This window comes from Bos mutus, chromosome 3 (assembly GCF_027580195.1).
Source record: "Bos mutus isolate GX-2022 chromosome 3, NWIPB_WYAK_1.1, whole genome shotgun sequence".
NCBI classification, from domain to species: domain Eukaryota; kingdom Metazoa; phylum Chordata; class Mammalia; order Artiodactyla; family Bovidae; genus Bos; species Bos mutus.
In genome coordinates, this window is record NC_091619.1 from 105,949,453 (window position 1) to 105,970,554 (window position 21,102).

At 55.5% G+C, this 21,102-nt stretch overlaps 1 protein-coding gene across 1 annotated transcript in view; it reads left to right on the forward strand.

Annotated features, from left to right (window-relative positions):
• The window catches only part of EPHA10 (EPH receptor A10), a 42,965-nt gene extending 24,732 nt beyond the window's left edge, over positions 1 to 18,233 (forward strand). The window contains exons 6-17 of the mRNA XM_070365255.1: positions 886 to 1,019; positions 3,397 to 3,568; positions 7,608 to 7,716; positions 11,298 to 11,359; positions 11,925 to 12,050; positions 13,066 to 13,251; positions 13,709 to 13,770; positions 14,006 to 14,209; positions 14,437 to 14,586; positions 14,834 to 15,027; positions 15,657 to 15,812; positions 15,961 to 18,233. Of these exons, the coding sequence (XP_070221356.1) occupies positions 886 to 1,019; positions 3,397 to 3,568; positions 7,608 to 7,716; positions 11,298 to 11,359; positions 11,925 to 12,050; positions 13,066 to 13,251; positions 13,709 to 13,770; positions 14,006 to 14,209; positions 14,437 to 14,586; positions 14,834 to 15,027; positions 15,657 to 15,812; positions 15,961 to 16,075 (1,670 nt within the window). The 3' untranslated portion in view covers positions 16,076 to 18,233. The remainder of the gene's footprint in view (positions 1 to 885; positions 1,020 to 3,396; positions 3,569 to 7,607; positions 7,717 to 11,297; positions 11,360 to 11,924; positions 12,051 to 13,065; positions 13,252 to 13,708; positions 13,771 to 14,005; positions 14,210 to 14,436; positions 14,587 to 14,833; positions 15,028 to 15,656; positions 15,813 to 15,960) is intronic.
• The last annotated feature ends 2,869 nt before the right edge of the window (positions 18,234 to 21,102 follow it).

Consider the following 21,102-nt stretch of genomic DNA (forward strand, 5'->3'; position numbering starts at 1 on the left):
AACAAAGGTCCGTCTAGTCAAGGCTATGGTTTTTCCTATGGTCATGTATGGATGTGAGAGTTGGACTGTGAAGAAAGCTGAGCGCCAAAGAATTGATGCTTTTGAAGTGTGGTGTTGGAGAAGACGTTTGAGAGTCCCTTGGACTGCAAGGAGATCCAACCAGTCCATTCTGAAGGAGATCAGTCCTGGGTGTTCATTGGAAGGACTGATGCTAAAGCTGAAACTCCAGTACTTTGGCCATCTCATGCGAAGAGTTGACTCATTGGAAAAGACTCTGATGCTGGGAGGGATTGAGGGGCAGGAGGAGAAGGGGACAACAGAAGATGAGATGGCTGAATGGCATCACCAACTCGATGGACGTGCGTTTGGGTGAACTCCGGGAGTTGGTGATGGACAGGGAGGCCTGGCGTGATGCGATTCATGGGGTCGCAAAGAGTCCGACACGACTGAGCGACTGAACTGAACTGAACTAATTTCCTTCTATTCCTAGTTTATTTGAGTTTATTACCTCTTGACCAGACTATTAGAATAGTTAAGTAGCTTGTCTTCCTGCCTGCTGTGCTGTCTAATATCTCCGAGCCATAGAGCATGTAGAAATAGCCTGGGGGAATTAGAACCAGCCACCTGAAGGGAAGCTGGAGTGTAGGGGGTGGGCAAGCAGCACGTGGCCTGCTTCTTTCCCGCTCAGAACCAAGGAAGCCAAGAGCTGTGGTGTCAGAGCTTTCCTCTAGCCTCATGAAGATGCTATCCCTCAGGCCCCGCCCCTCAGGAGCCTCTTGCCCCACCCACAGCCCCTTGGGCCCTGCCCCATTTGGCTCCCCGCGCGCCCCCCCTTTCCAGCCCCCTGCCCCTGCCCCAGAGAACCTCGCATTACTCAACTTTCAGCGCCCTGGGAGGAGGATGAGATCCGCAGGGACCGAGTGGAGCCCCAGAGCGTGTCTCTGTCGTGGCGGGAGCCCATCCCCGCGGGAGCCCCAGGGGCCAACGGCACAGAGTATGAGATCAGATACTTCGAGAAGGTGAGTCTGGGTCTGGGAGGGACCTAGGGTTGCATTACCAGCTGCGGTCTGTCCCCCTCTCTTGCCGGCTTCCTTTTCTTTACAAGTCCCTCCCAGCATAAGTCCTTGCTTTGTTTCTAAACATCTCCACTGGCCCCCTGAGCGGCTTACCCAGCCGGAGTTTCTTCCTGGCCCCTCCTCACCGTGGACACACAGCTCTCCCTCTTTGCTCGGGTCTCCTTTCGGTAACCCGTCATCGTGTCCATTTTCGCCACTACTGCCTACTGTTCACAGTTGACAAAAAGCTTCCCCTGGGGGCTGATGCAGACTTTCTGTGGCTGGATTCTGTGCATAGTTTGCAACCTTTTTAAGAAAAAGAACGCAGAAACATATTGTTTCAAATTTTATGGAAAAGTACCACTGTGGGAACATGTTGCTAGGTCTGGTGGTGTGCCAGGGCTCAGCATAAATAATATGCTGATAAATAATGTACTGATAAATGTTTAACAGTCAGCTCTCACAGTAATGAATGTATGCACTCAAATTTTAATTTTATTGATATGGAGACTGTGTAACCAATCATTTACAAATAATAATAGAAAGTATACAATGTTCCTTATTGTAAACTCTGTAGGGCCAGTTGATTCTCCTAGGATACTTTTTCTTGATTTTGGCTGACTTCTTGTATCTGTGGTCAGCCTATGGTTGCAGCTCAAGGGTGGTTTAACAAGTGGAGTTAGGTCCAGATCCACTATCTCTTTCTGCCTAAGTTTATTGTCTGAATTTGATAGGTAATCTACAGTTAAACTGTTCTCACTTTGGTGACAATTGTATTCTTTAAAGCAAAACTTTGCTTTCAACTTAGCATTACATGTGTTAGGACTTCACTCCCTCCTCAGTGACTCCAGGGAGTTCTTTGCTGAATCAGATAACAGATTTTGAAAAGAGAAATCTGGAGAGCTGAGAGAGAGAGAGGGGAAGTTGGGGGCTTTCAACCCAGAGATGGTAGCTGAAGCCAAAGGACCTGAGGGGATGGCCAAGGGAGGGGGGCATGAGTGAGAAAAGCGGCTGGGACTGGGTTCTGGGGGTCCCTGACGTCAAGGAGACCACAGCGAAGGTTGCTGGGAAGGAGCCAGGCAGGCAGCAGTTGCTTAGAAAGGGCTCACTGAACTGACACTCAGGGATCAGAGCATAGATACAGTCCCAGTGCTGAGCTGGGTGGTTGCTCCCTGGCCCATAGGGAGTGTGACTTTGTGGGGAACCAAAACCCTTGAAAAGATGAGCCAGTACAAAAGGGGCTGTGTTTGAAAGCCTTCAGGAGTGTCTCATGGAGCCTGATGACCAGAAGTGTGGCAGGAATCACCAGCCCCTCATCTCTGAGTTCTCTCCATACCAACCCCGCCTCCTCTGCAGGAAGGGCACCTTGCAGCCGCCCAGGCTGGCAGCCCCTTTTCCCCTCCCCTCCCCAAGCCTGCTTATAAATTCTGCAGCCAGGGCCTCACTGTCTTTCCATGGTATGTTCAAATGCCCAAAAGTGGGATTCTGATTGGCCCAGCTTGGGTCAGAGTCTGCCCTGATTCCTGAATACCGGGCCCGTAGAAGTGGGGCCACAGATACAGGGGAGATGCACCTTTGGGGGCTGTGAGTGTGGCAGGGGCTCTAATCAGGGGGTGTGTGCAGAGATGAAATGATGGCAGCATGTCCAGCATGCACCGTGATCAGATGTGTTGGGGGCAGGATGACATAGTGCACAGAGCACAGGACCTAAAGGAATTGGGAAGATGTCACCCCGCCCCTTCCCTGCTGGGAGCATCACCTATACAAGCAGATAGGAATGTGTAGGAAGTCTGCTCCTATAGGGTCTAGCCCAGCAGCGGGCAGTGAATGGGCCCTTGGTGGGGGGCTGTGGGTGAGCCTCTCAGCCCCTCTGATCTGAATTCCTTATCTGTGAACCCACACCTTGTAGGACATTGTGAAAGTCCGGTGACAAGGGGAAGGAAAAGCCAACAAGGGCCGGGCAGGTGTCAGGGCTCATTTCCTCCTTCTTTCCTCTGAGCGGTCAGGTGCAGTTCCTCCTCTAGACGGCCAGGCATCGATGCCTTTCATCCTAGCATCCCCATAAGGCAGCATCTTCTCTAAAGTTTCTGTTACTCGGAGGTGGGGTTGTTCTCAGTTAAGGTACCACCGAGTATAGGTGGAAACTTGTGGTGGAGAAAGGGCCTGGGGACCTTCTGGAAGAAAGATGTGAGATTCCTCCAAGATGAGTGGAGTTATTCAAGCAGCCCGGGCTCCTCCCCTCAGGGTACCTCTGCCACCTCCCTACCCCTTCCCTCCACATTCTCCCAGGAGCATGGGGCCAGTCCTGGGTCTGGGCTCATGTATCTCCGTCCCTCCCCAGGGTCAGAGTGAGCAGACTTACTCGACGGTGAAGACAGGGGCGCCTGCGGTCACTGTCACCAACCTGAAGCCGGCTACCCGCTACGTCTTTCAGATCCGGGCAGCTTCCCCAGGGCCCTCCTGGGAGACCCAGAGCTTCAACCCCAGCATTGAAGTGCTGACCCCAGGGGAGGGTAAGTGACACGCAAGAGGAGAGAAGACCCAGCCTGGGGCTGGAGCATGGAGGCAAATTGAGGGGTTACCTGTGCAATCAAGGGAACCTGCAGAACAGTTCGGTTACAACCTAACAAATGAATGAGACTAGAATCCAGTAACTAGTGGCTTAGATTGAGTACCTGTCCTGGAAGAACTCACAGGGGAGGGATCCATGAACAGCTGGAGCCCAGGTCTCAGCTGGTGTCTCCCTCCCATGTCTCGAGGAAACATCCCCTGCCCTCTCCAAGATCCCTCTCTTTTCTTGGGAGGACTTTTCTTCTCCTGGTCGCTTCTTGTCCTTGACCACTGACTTATTGTTCCCATCCTGCTGCTTTCTCTCTGTCGTGACACAGACTCAAACGTGGGCACCATCCCTCTTCCCACTACGCCTTAGCGTGTGAAGTCGAGGGGTCGGCCCAGCTTACCCTCTGGACTTCCAGGCCCTGAGGTCCATCATCCCCGCATTCAGCCTTCGCTGAGGGTTGGGGCACACCAAGGGAGTGTCACCTGCAGCAATAAACCAAGCAAAAACACCAGAAGTAGTTACAACTCCGAGCTTTCAGTGCTGGGGCCTGGGTTCAGTCCCTGGTCAGAGAACTAAGATCCCACAAGCTGCGTGGTGTGGCCAAAAGCAAACAAACCAACAAAACACCAGGAGAACTGCATACTTTCAATGGGTGAATTTTATGGTGTGAGAATAATTTCTCAATAAAGTTGTTATCAAAACAAAGCAAAACAAGAACTGAACATCAGATATTCCTGATCCTAAAACAGTTCCAGCTCTCGGCCATGATGTGGTACTACCCCTCCTGCCCTGGCTCTTCCCTGCCCTGGTTCCTCCTCCCCCTCCCCCAACCCCCCAGGACCCCTTCCGGACGTGCACAGAGCATTTAGTGCTTTCTTTTGGTCTCCTGCCACTAACCCAGCCCTCAGGACCTCACCCCTATCTACCCCGAGCAGCTCATGAAAGTATTTTTCCTGGACAAAAGGCAGTTTGCCCTAAGAGGCATCCTGGCACCAGCTGTCAAGATAATAATTCTTTCCAACCTGCTACACGAGTCAAATCCAGGGTAGAAAGAGTTCTGAGCCCAGGGGGAGGTGGAGATAAGGTGTTGAGGGAGTTTGCCTTCTGGGAAGGAGTCAGCACTTCTTGCTCGAATGCCTGTCTCTGCCAGACCCCAGCCAGGTGCTGGTGAGAGGAGATTAGAGCTGGGTCTTGAAGGCTGGGGAACGTTGGAGTTCTCCATGGGGAGGTGGGCAGGGAAGGCATCTTGGAGAGTGAGAGGTGGCAGAACAAAGGCTGGTGGGTTGGGCTGGAGTGGATGTGGTGGAGGGTGGGCGCTGGGGGCCGGTAGCTGAAGAGGACTGATGACTTCTGTTAGTCTGGTGCTTCTCAGTTGGTGGATCCCTGGGTCTGGAAGATCCCCTGGAGAAGGAAACGGCAACCCACTCCAGTATTCTTGCCCGGGAAATCCCTTGGACAGAGGAGGTTGGTGGGCTACAGTCCATGGGGCCGCAGAGAGTCAGATACAAATGAGCTTCTGAGCGCGCACAGTCGGTAGATGTGCTGCTCAGCTCCTGGCCTCCTCTGTTGTGGCCCTGGCTACAGAGAGTGGTTCCCCAAGCGCAGAGCGCTTTTTCCAGTGAGCTGTGACCCCAAGTCAAGTTCACAAGGAGGACCATGCTGCACTACTGTACTAGCTAACCATTCAGCAGCCAAACACAATACCACTCATTACCTCATGGTTTCTGTGGGTCAGGAGTATGCGCATGGCTTAGCCCTCACTGCAGTCCAGCTGTCCTCTGGGGCTGCGATCATCTCCAGGCTTAACTGGGTGGAGATGGAGAGGAGGGGAGGGAGGGAGTGAGTGCTTCCCTAGTTGGACTCTTGCTGGCTGCTTGCTGGAGGCAGGCACAAGACTCCTAGGCTTCTCCAAGGGCTGCTCATAACCCAGCAACTAGATTCTCCTAGAGACTGTGAGAGAGGGAGCAAGAGGGCGCCCAAGACGGAAGCCGATCTCTTGTAACCTAATCATGGTGGTGACATCCCATCACTTGTGCTGTATTCTGTTCATTAGAAGCGAATGACTGTGTTCGGCCCATGCTCATGGGGGAAGGAACACCAGGAAGCGGAGAATCCTGCAGGGCTATCTCAGAGGCCGCTGGCCACACCGATTTTCTCTGCATCCTCCATTTCCCTGTCCACCAGGACAGCTCATTTCAAACAGTCCTTGGCAACAGTTCCATCTTCTGCCACCAGCCAGGCCCAGGACCCTATTCCCCATCTCTGGAAATGAGGGCTCTGAAATCTGTTCTCTTGACCCTGACCTTGTTGACCTCTGACCCTCCCTTTCTCTGCTGTCGCTCTTCCTCACTTGCTGTGTGACATCCTAATAGCGGCTCTTGGGATCTGACCACATCTGTCGGGCTCCCAGCCTCTCCTGGCCCACGATCGTCTCTCCCCAGCTTCCACGGACTCTCCTGGTTGACGCGCTCTCCAGCGCTGCTGGTCCCCATTCCCCAGACATTATTTTGCACCCACCCCATTGTCCCCAGGACTGGCTCTCCTCCATCATCCCTCATCAAGGCTGCCTGCTGAAGTGTCTTTTCCTAATGCCAGTTTATTCATCAGGGCACGTAGCATCTTCCCCATTCCCAACAGTTATCCCAAGCCTTTATCTCTTCCAAGCACCCCCCCTCTCTCCCCACTCCTGCCCTAGCAGATTCCCTCATTCCTCTCCTGGTGGGAAGGAACTCTGTCCACTGCTCTGGGCTCCCTGTTACCCTCAAGATAAAGCTCGTCCTCCTGGCCTAGCATTCAAGGCCCTTCTGGGTCTGTCACCTCCCCCAGTTCCCTTCATCCTCCTGCCTTCCAGCTTTAGCTCTTCATATCTTGCGTCTCTGCCTCCATGCAGCCTGCTTTCCAGCCACATGGGATGGCCTGTCGTTTTCCAGACCCAGCAAGTGCATCGAAGCATCATCAACAACCCTGTCCATCTTCCAGGTCCAGGGCAGATGATGCCTCTTCTGCAAACCTTCCCCATTGGCTTTAGGAAGAAATGATTGTGCCTCTGCTCAGCTCTGCTCCTGTCTCTGTTTCTTTTTTTTCATTGATTTTTCATTTCTGTCTCTCCTGCCGGTCGGTACACCCCTCCAGGGCAAGGATTCTGGCTCATTCATTGCCGACTCCCCAGGACCATTGCCATTCTGGTGCACGCGTTGGATGGATGAATGGGTGGATGGGGCTGAGGGCCTGGGGTCCTCTTGGCCCCTCTGCTGGGGAAATAGTTCAAAGCAGAGGCTTTGGGAATCAGGTTTGAATCTTAGGGTCACCGTTTATTGGCTTTGTGACCTTGGGCAAATTACATAACTTTTCTTGATGTCAGTTTGCTCAGCTGCAGAATGGAGACAGTTCACTTTCCTGGCTTCTTGTGATGATGAAACAGGATTGTTTAGTTATGGCACGTAAGTGTGCATTAAATGTTAACTCATCATTCTTATTGTTAGAGAGGATGAGATGATTAGGTAGCATCACTGACTCAATGGACATGAATTTGAGCAAACTCCAGGAGATAGTGGAGGACAGGGGAGCCTGGGCATGCTACAGCCATTGCTGTAAAGAGTCGGACGTGACTTAGCAACTGAACAATAGCAAAAATTTTCGGTGACAGTTCTGGATTGGGGTTGGGGAGCTCAGAGAAAAGGCCATGCCCCTACAGAGCCAGCTTCCTCGTGCATCTATAAGGCAAAAAGGAAGGCCCGAGCCTGCCCATCTGGATGCCTGCTCCTCTCTCTCAGAGCTGAGCTGCAGTAGAAGTGACCCGCCCTGGGAAAGGACGAAGCTCCAGGTGCCTTTGTGGTTGGTGGGGGCAGCCTTGGTCCCCGGCTGCTGGGAGGCCAGGCCGAGGGTGGAGGTGCTATGGACATCCCGCCGTGGGGTGAGGACAGGAGTCTGTCCTGGGGCTTACCCGGGAGCCTGGTCCTCTGCCTCTCTCAACCTTGTGGTTTTCCTCCCAGCCACCTCCAGGTCCAAGGACCAGAGCCCCGCGGTAGTCGTCACCGTGGTAACCATCTCAGCCCTCCTCGTCCTGGGCTCTGTGATGAGCGTGCTGGCCATTTGGAGGAGGTAGGTGACTGGTTCCAGCCTGGCTGGCCCCTGGCGGGCTGTGTCCCTGCCCTCAGGTACCTGTATCTGTATCCGCATTTGCACATGTGCGGATTTGCACAGGTGAGCATACCGCTGTGTAGAGACAGGCCTGACTGGTGCTGTCCTGGCCCCTCCCCCCACGCCCTGTTCCTGCTCAGCTGCTGTGGGATGAAGGGGATTTAGCTCCTTCACTCATTAAATGTCAGAAGGCATCACTGTGGAGGGAATCAAGCTCTGGCTGCTCCAGTGTAATTGGGAGCCTCCCGAGGCGCTCAGAGGCCCCCAGCCCCTGCCCCCAAGGGATCTAGAGGCCCTTGAACACAGGCAGAGGGAAGAAAGGCAGAAATTGTGTGTGCGTGTATGTGTGTGGGAGCAGGGAGAACAGGGAGGGGAACTCATATGCCAGAAACCCCCAAGCCCCAGAGGAAGGAAGCTTGCAGAGAAAAGGGATGGGCAGAGAAAGGGGATGGGCGGAGGGGGAAAGATATGGAGCTTGGGTCTGGCTCAGCAAAGATAGAGTCCCTTTGGCAGAGGCACCCCAGGTGGGTTCCAGGCTGGGGCTGAGGTCAGCAGACTGGAGGGATTGGGAAGGCCGCATGTGACAGGCTGGAGTAGGGGGAGCAGAGGAGAGGAATGAGCTGGTCCAGGAGCCACACGTCAGCATCCTGGAACCGCCTGCAGGCCGGAGGGGCAGCAAGATTTCATCTGGCTAAGATGGGGTTATTTGCTTGGCCTTAAGTGACTGAGGAGGAGAGGATCTGGGAGCCAGCTCTGCCCTGGCCAGGTGAGTCAGAAAAGCAGGACAAGAGTAGAATCTCCTTGATCATGGAGCTTAAAGGTCCACAGATGAGACCCATTGGAAAAGCAGAAATGGACAGGAGCTGGGAGCAGCTTGTGCTGGTTGTGAGCTCAGGAGCTCCAGAAGGCAGGAGAGGATGATGGAGAGGTGAGCATGAAGGGCATCTTTGGGCTGAGGCTGCAAGACAGGAGCGGCTGCCCAGGAGCACCTCGGAGACCGCTGCGCTAGAGCAGGCAGGGCAGGCCAGGCGTGGATTTCAAAACCTACTCAAAATCAAATGGCACCAACGTGGGAATCTGCCAGGTCTAGCACTGATGGGCAGGGACACGCGTCTCCAACACGCACGCCCCAGCTTCCCTCGCTCATCTCCTCTGCTCCCCGTCTCTGCAGTCCCCCGCTCTGTACAGTGGGCTCCTCACCTCCACTTGTTCTCCCAGTCGATCCTGGCTCATCCCAGTTCTCACTAGGGTGTGTCATCATCAGGTGGAAGTGTCTCGCTTTCTCTGTCACTCCTCCAGCCACTCGGCCTTGCCCCCTGCATCCCTCCTCAGCTCTCCCGGATGTTCATGGATGTCCTGTTCCCACACTGGATGACATCACTAGCCATTGGACAACCTGCCCCAGTCTTTGGCCTCTGGGGTCTTTGACTTCGTTTCCACAGACCCTCGCTCCTGTTCCGCCTCAGCTGCCCTCTCTTGTCTCCTGACGTGGACCAGGCCATCAGCCCGGTTCCGCTTGTGCCCTGCAGACTGCCGGTCCTCGCAGCTCACTCTCTCAGCTGTGTCTGCTGCACCTGCTCTTTACCTGCACCACTGAGTCTGCACACCTGCTTATCTCTGCATCCATCCTCTCCCTCTGTTTCCCTATAGGCAGTGCCATCCTCCCAGCCGGGATCAGTCCTACCTGTGACTGTAACCCACTCCTTCCTACCTTCTCAGGAGCCCTTACTATTGATCACATCTACTTCTTCCCTATATGCTGACTAACATTTGTTGAGTGCTTTGTAAGCTCTTGGCGCCAGTGTGATCAGGCAGGGCTGTCTTGATCCTGATCTCATTAAAGAGAAAACCAGCCAGCTGATCCACAGACATTGAGGGAAGGATCTAGGGAGTTGGTCCGTGCCATCAGATTCCAGAGCTCATGTGGGGGACCGCCGTCATGACCACTCCATCCTGCATGACTGCCTCCACTGGTATCGACACGTGGCCATCTCTCTCGAGTCTCCCTCAGCTCTCCTCCATGAGTCTTCACATGACCTTGCTCTTCTGATCCTGTTTCCTTCCTTGCTTCTTGTGACATCACTGCCCCCACCACCTTCTGCCCCCGATTTCCCTTCTGTTTCCCTCCAGTTTCTCTGATGGTTCTTTCACAGTCTCCTCGGTGGCTTCCTTCTCTGTTGTGTTGTTAGTCGCTTAGTCTGACTCTTTGCAACCCCATGGACAGTAGCCCACCAGGCTCCTCTGTCCATGGGGTTCTCCAGGCAAGAATACTGCAGTGGGTAACCATTCCCTTCTCCAGGGGATCTTCCCAACCCAGGGATTGAACCTGGGTCTCCTGCATTGCAGATAGATTCTTCACCATCTGAGCCACCAGGGAAGCCCTCCTCTCCTCTTCCCTATCTCTAGATGGGGGGTGGGGCGCTCAGACTTGTTCCCTGTCCCACTTCTCAGGCTCCCTCCTCTCCCTGGACAAGGCCCCCAGCTCTAGAACTTGTATCTCCAGAGCAGACCCTTCTTCTAAACTGCACCCCCCACCCCCGCCACATGTAGCTAACTCCCTGCTCACTGATGAGCCCTGCTTATCCCAGAGGTGCTGCAAACTCAAATTTCTAAACGGGAACTTGTCATTGCTTCACCTTTGTAAACGGTACCTGCCTCACTTCACTGGGCAAGCCGGAACACTACAGTGCTTCCTACCTTTCGCCTCTCCCTTTCTGACCTCCAGCCTTCCCCAAGCCCTGTGGCCCTGTCACCTCAATGTCACTCTTACTTCTCTCCATCCATGGTCGCCCCGTAGCCTGAGCCATCTCCTGCCATCTTCTGCAGGGATAACAGCAGCAGCTGGGATGATGTTTCTAAAGTGCAGATTGAACCGTGGCACTCCCCTGCTCAAACCTGCCTCCCCCAGGGGCTCTCCTCTTCCCCACCCCCAGGATAAAACCAAAGTCTTTATGTGGGCCTGAAAAACCCTGCCTCAGGGGCCCTGGTTGCCATCCCATGACTTTGTTGATCGTGATGCAGTCCTTTGGCCCACGGTGGCCTCTCTCGGGAAGCCATCCTTGACGGTCTCAACCCTGTCTCAGCTACATGTTCCCACGGCGCACCGCCCTTCTCCTTTGCTCAGACCTGTGAGTGGGCTTGTGGTTCCTTCTCAAGGTCTGTTTTCTTGACTAGACCGGAAGTTGCCCCTGGGCGCAAGGCCTGCCTGTTGTGTTCAGCTGTAGGCAGGGAGGCAGCTTGGACTTGAAGTCAGGGCACAGATTTGGGTGTCTCTGAAGTTCAAGAATTCTCGGCATCGCAAAGTGAAAATAACTAGGATTGCGGAGGCGGTGAGTTGTTAGGTCTGGGGCTGGGGTTACATGTGTGCTGGGGGGACAAGCTTCCAGACCCACAGGACAAGAAGGTCCCTCCCCTGGGGCACAGACCTTGTCCTTTTGGAGGGACAAAGAGGTGCCACCCTGGGTGCTGGTAAGATGGGAAGGGCTGGGACAGCCTGGCTCAAAGGATGACTGTGGACATCCCCACTCCCACCCCTACCCCAGGCCCTGCAGCTATGGCAAAGGAGGTCGGGACGCCCACGATGAGGAGGAGCTGTATTTCCACTGTGAGTTGTCTGGGCCTGGCCCAGGGCGGGGTGGGCACCACCTCACCTTACTTCCTCAGTCCTCTTCCTGACTCCCCTTGCTTCAGTTCAGTTCAGTTCAGTCACTCAGTCATGTCTGACTCTTTGCAACCCCATGGACTGCAGCACACCAGGCTTTCCTGTCCGTCACCAACTCCTGGAGTTTACTCAAACTCATGTCCATTGAGTTGGTGATGCCATCCAACCATCTCATCCTCTGTCGTCCCCTTCTCCTCCTGCCTTCAATCCTTCCCAGCATCAGGGTCTTTTAATGAGTCAGTTTTTTGCATCAGGTGGCCAAAGTATTTATTGGAGTTTCAGCTTCAGCATCAGTCCTTCCAATGAATATTCAGGACTGATCTCCTTTAGGATAGAATGGTTGGATCTCCTTGCAGTCCAAGGGACTCTCAAGAGTCTCCTCCAACACCACAGTTCAAAAGCATCAATTCTTTGGTGCTCAGCCCTTGCATACCTCCCCTTTCCTACGCCACTGCTCCAACCACGGAGGCCCTTTTCCTCACTCCTGTCTCTTTGTCCTCATTGCCAGTCAAAGTCCCAACTCGCCGCACGTTCGTGGATCCCCAGAGCTGTGGGGACCCGCTGCAAGCCGTGCATCTGTTTGCCAAGGAGCTGGATGCGAAAAGCGTCACGCTGGAGAAGAGCCTTGGAACAGGCAAACTGGGCACCCGGGGAAGCCTTGTCTATGGGGAAGCCCTTCCTCTACCCACTGCCAGCCCTCCCTGGAAGCCCCTCCTCCACCCCACCCCACCTCTGTCCTTTTAGCCTGCCTCCACCCCAAGTCCCACCCTCATCTCTGCAGGCCTGGCCTTCATCCAGTCCCCACGCTGTCCAGGAAGCCCCCACCTCCACATCAAGCTGGGCCTCTGCCCACCAGGGTCCAGGGAGGGAGGTGAATCTGTGAGCCTGCCTTCTTACCCTTTACCTGCCCCCAAGGTCAGAACTCTCTCCTTTCAGGCTCTTTCAGAGATGGTTCTGCAGACTGCCACTGGCAGAAGTTTGGTCCCAGGCTTTCAAGGCCCGATGGGGAGGGGCGTTTGCAAGATTGGGGTCCAGGCATACCTGAGTTCTAGCCCTGGCTCTGCCACTGACCAGGGGCTCGTCCGTCTTCTGCTCCGAGCCTCAGCTTCGCATCTGTTAAATGGGCATGATATCTGTCTCAGAGCTGCTGTGGGAGCGTCCCAGCGCAGCCCAGGGCCTGGCTCCTAGCGAGTGTGTGCTCTCTCATGATCAGCGCCCTGGCTTCCTTGCTTCGTGTCTGCAAGCCCTCCCGCCCTGTGCTGAGAAAGCAGCGCTTTCACCAGGAGCCCAACGCTCTACCCCAGCACTGTTGGCAGACTCGCTGGGCAGAGGCCAGAAAGGGGCAGCGTGGTGGAATAGATGTCGTGGCGCAGCACGCCTTTGATGTGCTGGCACGTGCATAGTCCTCTCTTTGAGGCTTTGAAGTTTCCCACCGGGGGAGGCAGGGAGGACTCCGCATTTCACAGAGGAGAAAACTGAAGCCATAAGAGGGGCAGAGCAGACGGTCAGTACTCAGTTCACCAGGATTTGAACTCAGATGCCCCGAGTCCCAGGCCAGAAAGGGCCCTTGAGCCAGAATCTGCTCACCCTGCCTGGGTTGGCCAAGGCCGCGGCCTCCGGGGGGTGTCTGAGGTGCTGTTCTCCCCCAGGGCGGTTTGGGGAGCTGTGCTGCGGCTGCCTGCAGCTCCCGGGCCGCCAGGAGCTCCCCGTGGCCGTGCACACACTGAGGGAGGGCTGCTCCGACTCGCAGAGGCTCAGCTTCCTGGCCGAGGCCCTCACCCTGGGCCAGTTTGACCACAGCCACGTGGTGCGACTGGAGGGCGTGGTCACCCGAGGTAGGGCCGGTGCTCCACCAGCGTGGGTGGGTGGGGGAGTGGGGGAGGAGTCCGTGGTGTGGGAAGTGGGGTGCGCCACGCCCCCAGGCCCTCTCTGCTCAGTCTTGGGAGGGCGCCCCGACGTGGCCCAGCATGGGGAGAGGAGCTCAGCTCTCCATCACTGACTCAAGTGACCTCTGACCCTGCGTGATCTCTGGATGTGTGGTGACACTCGGGGAGTGCATCCCTGGTGATTTCCCCCAGCTAACTTGCTGCACATCCTCACCTTGGCCTTTGTCCCCCTCAGGCGCCACCTCTCCTGCTGTTCAGCAGAAGAGGGCAGGCAGGAGGGGGGCGAGACTCAGGGAGCTGGGCCCTCGGTCCTGGCCACCTTGGCATGGGGCGGGGAGTGGGGATCACGTGTGCTCACAGAGGGCAGCAGGCGCCTGAGCATATATGTCCCCCTCCCTGAGCACAGGAAGCACCCTGATGATTGTCACCGAATACATGAGCCATGGGGCCCTGGATGGCTTCCTCAGGGTGAGTGGTCTGGGCCCCAGGGGGTGCCAATGACCGAGGTTCTCTTGATCCCTCACTTTTCCCTTTGGTGGGACTTGGGGTTGGCCTCATCCTTTGTAGAGATGCCCTCTGGCCAGGCTGATCTGGCAGGTGACATGGCCAACTGAAGCCCAGAGAAGGCCATGACTTCCCTGGGGTCACAAAGCACCAGGGAAGCGAGGGTGCAGCCGGGCCTCCATCTCCTCCTCCCTCCCAGCGGCATGAGGGCCAGCTGGTGGCCACACAGCTGATGGGGCTGCTGCCCGGCCTGGCGTCGGCCATGAAGTACCTGTCGGAAATGGGCTACGTCCACCGGGGCCTGGCTGCACGCCGGGTGCTGGTCAGCAGCGAGCTCGTCTGCAAGATCTCTGGCTTCGGCCGGGGCCCCCGGGACCGAGCAGAGGCGGTCTACACCACCATGGTGAGGGAGCCCTTCCCCGCATCCCCCTTCTCCCTGACTCCCGCCCCTCCCTCCAGCTGTCCGTGCCAGCATGGGCCTCGCCTGTGGTCCCCTTGTGGGTTCTCCCTTAGATGAGCAGCTGCGGGCATGGCAGGTGGGGTAGGATACCGTGGTGCTCTGTGGGTGGGGAACGCTGGCTGCAACTCCGGCCCCTCCTGCCCCTGAGTGGCCGGCCCGCCTGCCTGCAGAGTGGCCGGAGCCCCGCGCTGTGGGCCGCCCCCGAGACGCTTCAGTTTGGTCACTTCAGCTCCGCCAGCGACGTATGGAGCTTCGGTGTCGTCATGTGGGAGGTGATGGCCTTCGGGGAGCGGCCCTACTGGGACATGTCTGGCCAAGATGTGAGTGACTGTGGTGGCTCCAGCGCCTTGCTTTCCGATCCTGTTGCCCTCTGACCTCAGGCCCCAGCTCCCTGACCTCAGCCCATGAACCCTTGACCTCTTAGCCCCAGGCCCCTCTTCACTGTCTACTGTTTCCAGTCCCTGCCTGGCCACCATTTGAGTCTTCCTGGGGATGGGGTAAGTGTGTGTACTGGGGGACCTAAAACCTCCTGTCTGCCCACCACTCCCCTCTCCCGCCACGGCCTAGGTGATCAAGGCTGTGGAGGATGGCTTCCGGCTGCCGCCGCCCAGGAACTGCCCCTCCCCGCTGCACCGACTGATGCTTGACTGCTGGCAGAAGGACCCGGGTGAGCGGCCCAGGTTCTCCCAGATCCACGGCCTCCTGAGCAAGATGATGCAGGACCCAGAGCCCCCGAGGTGTGCCGACACCACCTGTGCCAGGTACGGCGCCACCTCACCTGTGCCAGGTGCCTTCCCAACTGTACCGATACAGCCGAACCCTCAGCTGTCCATGCGTGCCCTCCCACCCATGTACCACACCCACCTGTCCTACCCCACCCGTGCAGATATGACTGCTCGCTCAGGTGCCCCAGGCAGATCTAATACCCCCACCCGCCTTAGGCACATACAGCTTTTCATCTCAGTCATTTCTGCTTGTCCTGGGTTTTGCCCCACGTATCCCGGGTCCAGTGACCACGTAAGTAAATGTGGTGATAGTCCTAACAAATCTGCAGTTCGGATAATACAAGTCACCTCCCCAGCTCACCTGCGTATATCCTACCCCAGACCGTTCCAGACCCTCCCGGCGCCTTTAGCTGGCTCCTGTACAGCCTCTCCACCTGCCCTGGTGTCGTGAACCCCCGCCTGGCTCTGAGAACACCTGGAACCCAGGCCTGCCCTGGGACTCGGTCATCTTCTCAGATACCTGTCCTCAGATGACCCGTCCGTTATCTTCTCAGATGATGTCGCCTGTCCTTTTTCAGATGGTCGCTCCTCAGGAGAGTGACTGGGTCTGAGCCCCAGGTCTCTACTGTCGACTGACCACAGCTCCTCCACCCCCCCGCCCCCAGGCCTCCCACGCCCCTGGAGGACCGTGCCTTCTCCACCTTCCCCTCCTTTGGCTCTGTGGGCGCGTGGCTGGAGGCCCTGGACCTGGGCCGCTACAAAGACAGCTTCGCTGCTGCGGGCTATGGGAGCCTGGAGGCCGTGGCCGCCATGACTGCCCAGTGAGTCTGAGGAACCGGGGGGCCCTGCCCCTGCCTGCATGGGAGGCCCAGCTTGTCCTCATTCTGGGTTGTTCCCTGGCGGGGTGGAGTGGAAGGGAGAGAAGACGGTGGGGATGGGCCAGCTAGATCTGACCAGCCTTCTTCCCAGGGACCTGGTGAGCCTGGGCATCTCATCGGCGGAACACCGGGAGGACCTCCTCAGCGGGATCAGCGCCCTGCGGGCCCGGGTGCTCCAGCTGCAGGGCCGGGGGGTGCAGGTGTGAGCAGCCCCACTCTTCCGGCCAGGATCCCAGGGGGGCCTCCAGCCCCCAGCCCCACCCAGGACCCCTGCTGGCTGTGTTCCATCTGTGCAGAAGGGAGAGCCCAGAGCTTACATGGAGCCGCAGTCTTTCCCACTTCCCTGCCTGTTCCCCTCACTCCCCCTGGTCTGAGCACCTTGGCCGACTCAGTCCCCACCTAGAAAAAAGGTTCAACTCCTGGGGAGGACCCCTGAGGTAACAGTGGAAGGAAATACAGGGTCACAGAGACCAAGGTGGGCAGGGGCAGGGAGGAAGATGTAGCTTTAAATGGCCTGATTCATGCCCTTCTGTCTTCTGCACCCACTGGAGTCTGGGGCCCATCCCAAAGGGTGCCCTCAGACCAGTGGGCACCATGGGTCCCCAAGGGATGGGCTGCTCTGGGACCTAGCAGGGACCACCCGTCCTTGTGGGCTGTGGCTCCTCAGCTCCCTGTGGTCCAGCTGGGCTGTGTCTGGACCCTGGTCCTGAGACCCAGGCAGGCAGAAGTGGTGCTGAGCTCAGGGGCTGGACCCTGAGACCCCAGACTCAGGAGCTGATTTCTGCTTCCCCCACCCTTGAGGCGACCATTCTGGGTGAGGGTCCTGGTGCTCTTCTGAGGTCCCATTAGGTGTCCCCTACTACTTTGCATTCCTTTTATAAACTCACTGGCCAGGACATTTGGGAGGAACATGAGGATAGAGGTTTTCTGCCCGGGACTCCAAGAGCTTTGCTCCCAGCCCTGGGGATAGTGACTCTCAGAGAAGGAGCTTCTCTAACGGGCCAGTTCAGTCCTTACCGTACAGGCAGGAAAACCAAGGCTCAGTGAGGAGTCGGGGCCAGAGCTGGGCGTGTGCCCATGGGCCCAACTCCTGATCCAGAGTGTGGCTCCGGGGAGTCCTTGGTCCTCTGTGTTTCACCAACACTCTTCCTAGAGGCAGCCCAGGGGCACTCCGAGGTGACCCCTCTTTTGCAAGCTTCAGCCCCTGTACCACCCAGCCCTCATGAAATGCCTCTCCCCTCTGGGTCCTCTTCTGCAGGGCTTTGGCAGGAGTGGTTGCGCTGAGCTGACTCCAGAGCTCCTCATCCAGGAGGGCTTCCTGGAGGTGGGAGTGATCATGAGGCCAGGGCTTTCGTAGGACAGAAGGCAGGCAACTGGCCCTGGAGAGGGTCACCCCTGACATACACCTGCTCTGGGGTGTGGCTGTGTGTGGGTAGGATGGGATGGGGTGGGAAGGGTTCAAGGGCTACAGGAAGGGGTGAAGGAGACACAGCTGGCCCTTGGAGGGGCCAGACGAGGCAGGGAGATGAGCTCAGGCTCCAGGAAGTAGTACTGGCAGACCTTGGGGCCTGAGGGCTGGTGGGCCAGAGGGGCAGATGGGCACTCTGGATGTGTGTAAATGGAGGGGTGTCTGGGAAAGTTCCCTGGCTGAGTCTGATACATTCATTGAATGGGACCTTGGAGGAGCTGGGGGAGGACTCTTAGGGTTGATGGAGGGCCTAGGACAAAAGGAATCCAAGCAGAGGGGCCTGCAGAGGATCCTGGAGGGAGGAGGAGGCAGCACATCCCTGGGAGTGCTCCGTGGTGGGGGTGGGGCCTCCCAACAGTGCCTTTAGCCTCATCCTGCCAAGCAGGGCAGGAGTCTCCCAGCCCCGCTCTCCATCTCCTGAGCACCTGTCTCGGCTCAGTGTCCTGGGGGTGCCAGGAGAGGCTGAGACACTGCTTCTACCTTTGACAGTGCTGGAGGGTCCCTTGCCAGTGCCCTCCAGACTCTGCCCCCACTGCCCCCAGGAGAGCCTGGAAAGGACACACCAGCACCCCGTCTTGGTGGAGGGAGCCTCGCCCCGTCTACAGCTGCATCAGTCATGCTCTGGGGGCCAGGGTGTCCCCCCACCACCAGCTGTTCTACAGAGTCCCCTGGCTGTGTTGGCAGGACTTCGGTGTCCAGGGTAGACCTCCCTTCCTGTGAGGAGTGAGGTCCCAGCATCCTGATGGGTCCCAGGCCTCAGCCCCGCACAGGTTGCCGGTGTGTTGTGGGCTGATGGCTTCCTGGGAGCCCTCTGCAGATCTATTTTTATATGGAACATAATTATTCAGTGGATAGAGAGAGGCGGCCTGCAACCTGCTCCCAGCACCCACATCTGAGCCCACCCAGGGAGGGAAGGGCTGGTTGGGGGTGGGGAGAATGGTTCCTTTGACTAATTCTGGAGATGTTTTTATATTTCTTGGGATCTATATGCAGGACAAAGAAATAAAAACTTGTCTGTGCCTGTCAGTATGGTGCCTGTCAGTGACAATTGCTTAAACATTAAACTTGAGTGGGAGGGTTTTACACCACTACTCCCCCAGAAAATGTTTGTCTGTGATCTCTCAGCGAGAGACACATTTAAGAGATAGGGCGGTGTGACTGGGGCACCCGTAGGGGTGAGTACTGGATGGCTTCCCTGAGGAGGCAGCACTCCGAGGTGCCATTCCCTGAGATGGACCACTTAAAGGGAGGGGAGCCAGGTGGGTAAGGGATGAGGAGGGAGCTCGGTTTTGGACAAGCTAAAGTGTACATCCAATACTGTGAATAAATGATGCCGGGGTGATGTCCTGTCACACCCTCCCCAAGAGCTAGCCCTCCACATAAATGACTTAACCCTTCATAGGGCCTTCCCAGGTTGCGCTAGTGGGAAAGAATCCACAAACCAATGCAGGAGATGTAACAGACATGGGATCGATCCGTGGGTCAGAAAGATCCCCTGCAGGAGGAAATGGCAACCCACTCCAGTGTTCTTGCCTGGAGAATCCCATGGATACAGGAGCCTGGCAGGCTACAGTCCATGGGGTCACAAAAAGAGTCGGACACAACATACATGCAACCCTTCATAAGGCAATACGTTTGCATTTCTTCCAACAGGCAGTCCCAAGTAGGGCTTCTGGGATGATCAGGGGGTCTGTAATGGTAAAGCATGACACTTACTGTTCACTGGAACCCTAGGATTCTTTGAAACTCCCCTGGTGATGGGGAGGCCGCCAGGCTGCCACCTCCTCCTCCTCCCTCAGCCCAGAGCAGCTCTGCTTTTTTCATACACACAGCAGAGGCTACAAAGTAAACTGCCCACAGGGATGAGGTAAGAATTCCCCTGAATGGGAAGAAGACTCTGAGGGTCGAGGAAAACTGCTATACAGCTCCTGTTGACTGGCCCCTGTTGCTGAATCTTATTTTTGGTGACTAGTGAACATTTTGAGGTCAGGAAGGGCGGCGGTAAGGAGATACCCCTCGTCCAAGGTAAGAAGCAGAGGCTGTGCTTTGCTGGAGCAGCCGTGAAGAGATATCCCACACCCAAGGTAAGAGAAACCCAAGTAAGACGGTAGGTGTTGCAAGAGGGCATCAGAAGGCAGACACACTGAAACCATACTCACAGAAAACTAGTCAATCTAATCACACTAGGACCACAGCCTTGTCTAACTCAATGAAACTAAGCCATGCCCGTGGGGCAACCCAAGATGGGCAGGTCATGGTGGAGAGATCTGACAAAATGTGGTCCACTGGAGAAGGGAATGGCAAACCACTTCAGTATTCTTGCCTTGAGAACCCCATGAACAGTATGAAAAGGCAAAATGATAGGATACTGAAAGGGGAACTCCCCAGGTCAGTAGGTGCCCAATATGCTACTGGAGATCAGTGGAGAAATAACTCCAGAAAGAATAAAGGGATGGAGCCAAAGCAAAAAGAATACCCAGCTGTGGATGTGACTGGTGATAGAAGCAAGGTCCGATGCTGTAAAGAGCAATGTTGCATAGGAACCTGGAATGTCAGGTCCATGAATCAAGGCAAATTGGAAGTGGTCAAACAAGAGATGGCAAGAGTGAATGTCAACATTCTAGGAATCAGCGAACTAAAATGGACTGGAATGGGTGAATTTAACTCAGATGACCATTATATCTACTACTGCGGGTAGGAATCCTTCAGAAGAAATGGAGTAGCCATCATGGTCAACAAAAGAGTCTGAAATGCAGTACTTGGATGCAATCTCAAAAACCACAGAATGATCTCTGTTTGTTTCCAAGGCAAACCATTCAATATCACAGTAATCCAAGTCTATGCCCCACCCAGTAACGCTGAAGAAGCTGAAGTTGAACGGTTCTATGAAGACCTACAAGACCTTTTAGAACTAACACCCAAAAAAGACGTCCTTTTCATTATAGGGACTGGAATGCAAAAGTAGGAAGTCAAGAAACACCTGTAGTAACAGGCAAATTTGGTCTTGGAATACGGAATGAAGCAGGGCAAAGACTAATAGAGTTTTGCCAAGAAAATGCACTGGTCATAACAAACACCCTCTTCCAACAACACAAGAGAAGACTCTATACGTGGACATCACCAGATGGTCAACCAAAATCAGATTGATTATATTCTTTGCAGCCAAAGATGGAGAAGCTCTATACAGTCAGCAAAAACAAGACCAGGAGCTGACTGTGGCTCAGATCATGAACTCATTGCCAAATTCAGACTTAAATTGAAGAAAGTAGGGAAAAACACTAGACCATTCAGATATGACCTAAATCAAATCCCTTATGATTATACAGTGGAAGTGAGAAAGAGATTTAAGGGCCTAGATCTGATAGATAGAGTGCCTGATGAACTATGGAATGAGGTTCGTGACATTGTACAGGAGACAGGGATCAAGACCATCCCCATGGAAAAAAATGCAAAAAAGCAAAATGGTTGTCTGGGGAGGCCTTACAAATAACTGTGAAAAGAAGAGAAGTGAAAAGCAAAGGAGAAAAGGAAAGATATAAGCATCTGAATGCAGAGTTCCAAAGAATAGCAAGAAGAGACAAGAAAGCCTTCTTCAGCGATCAATGCAAAGAAATAGAGGAAAAAAACAGAATGGGCAAGACTAGAAATCTCTCCAAGAAAATTAGAGATACCAAGGATTGGGCAAGAGGAGAAGGGGACGACACAGGATGAGATGGCTGGATGACATCACTGACTCGATGGACGTGAGTTTGAGTGAACTCTGGG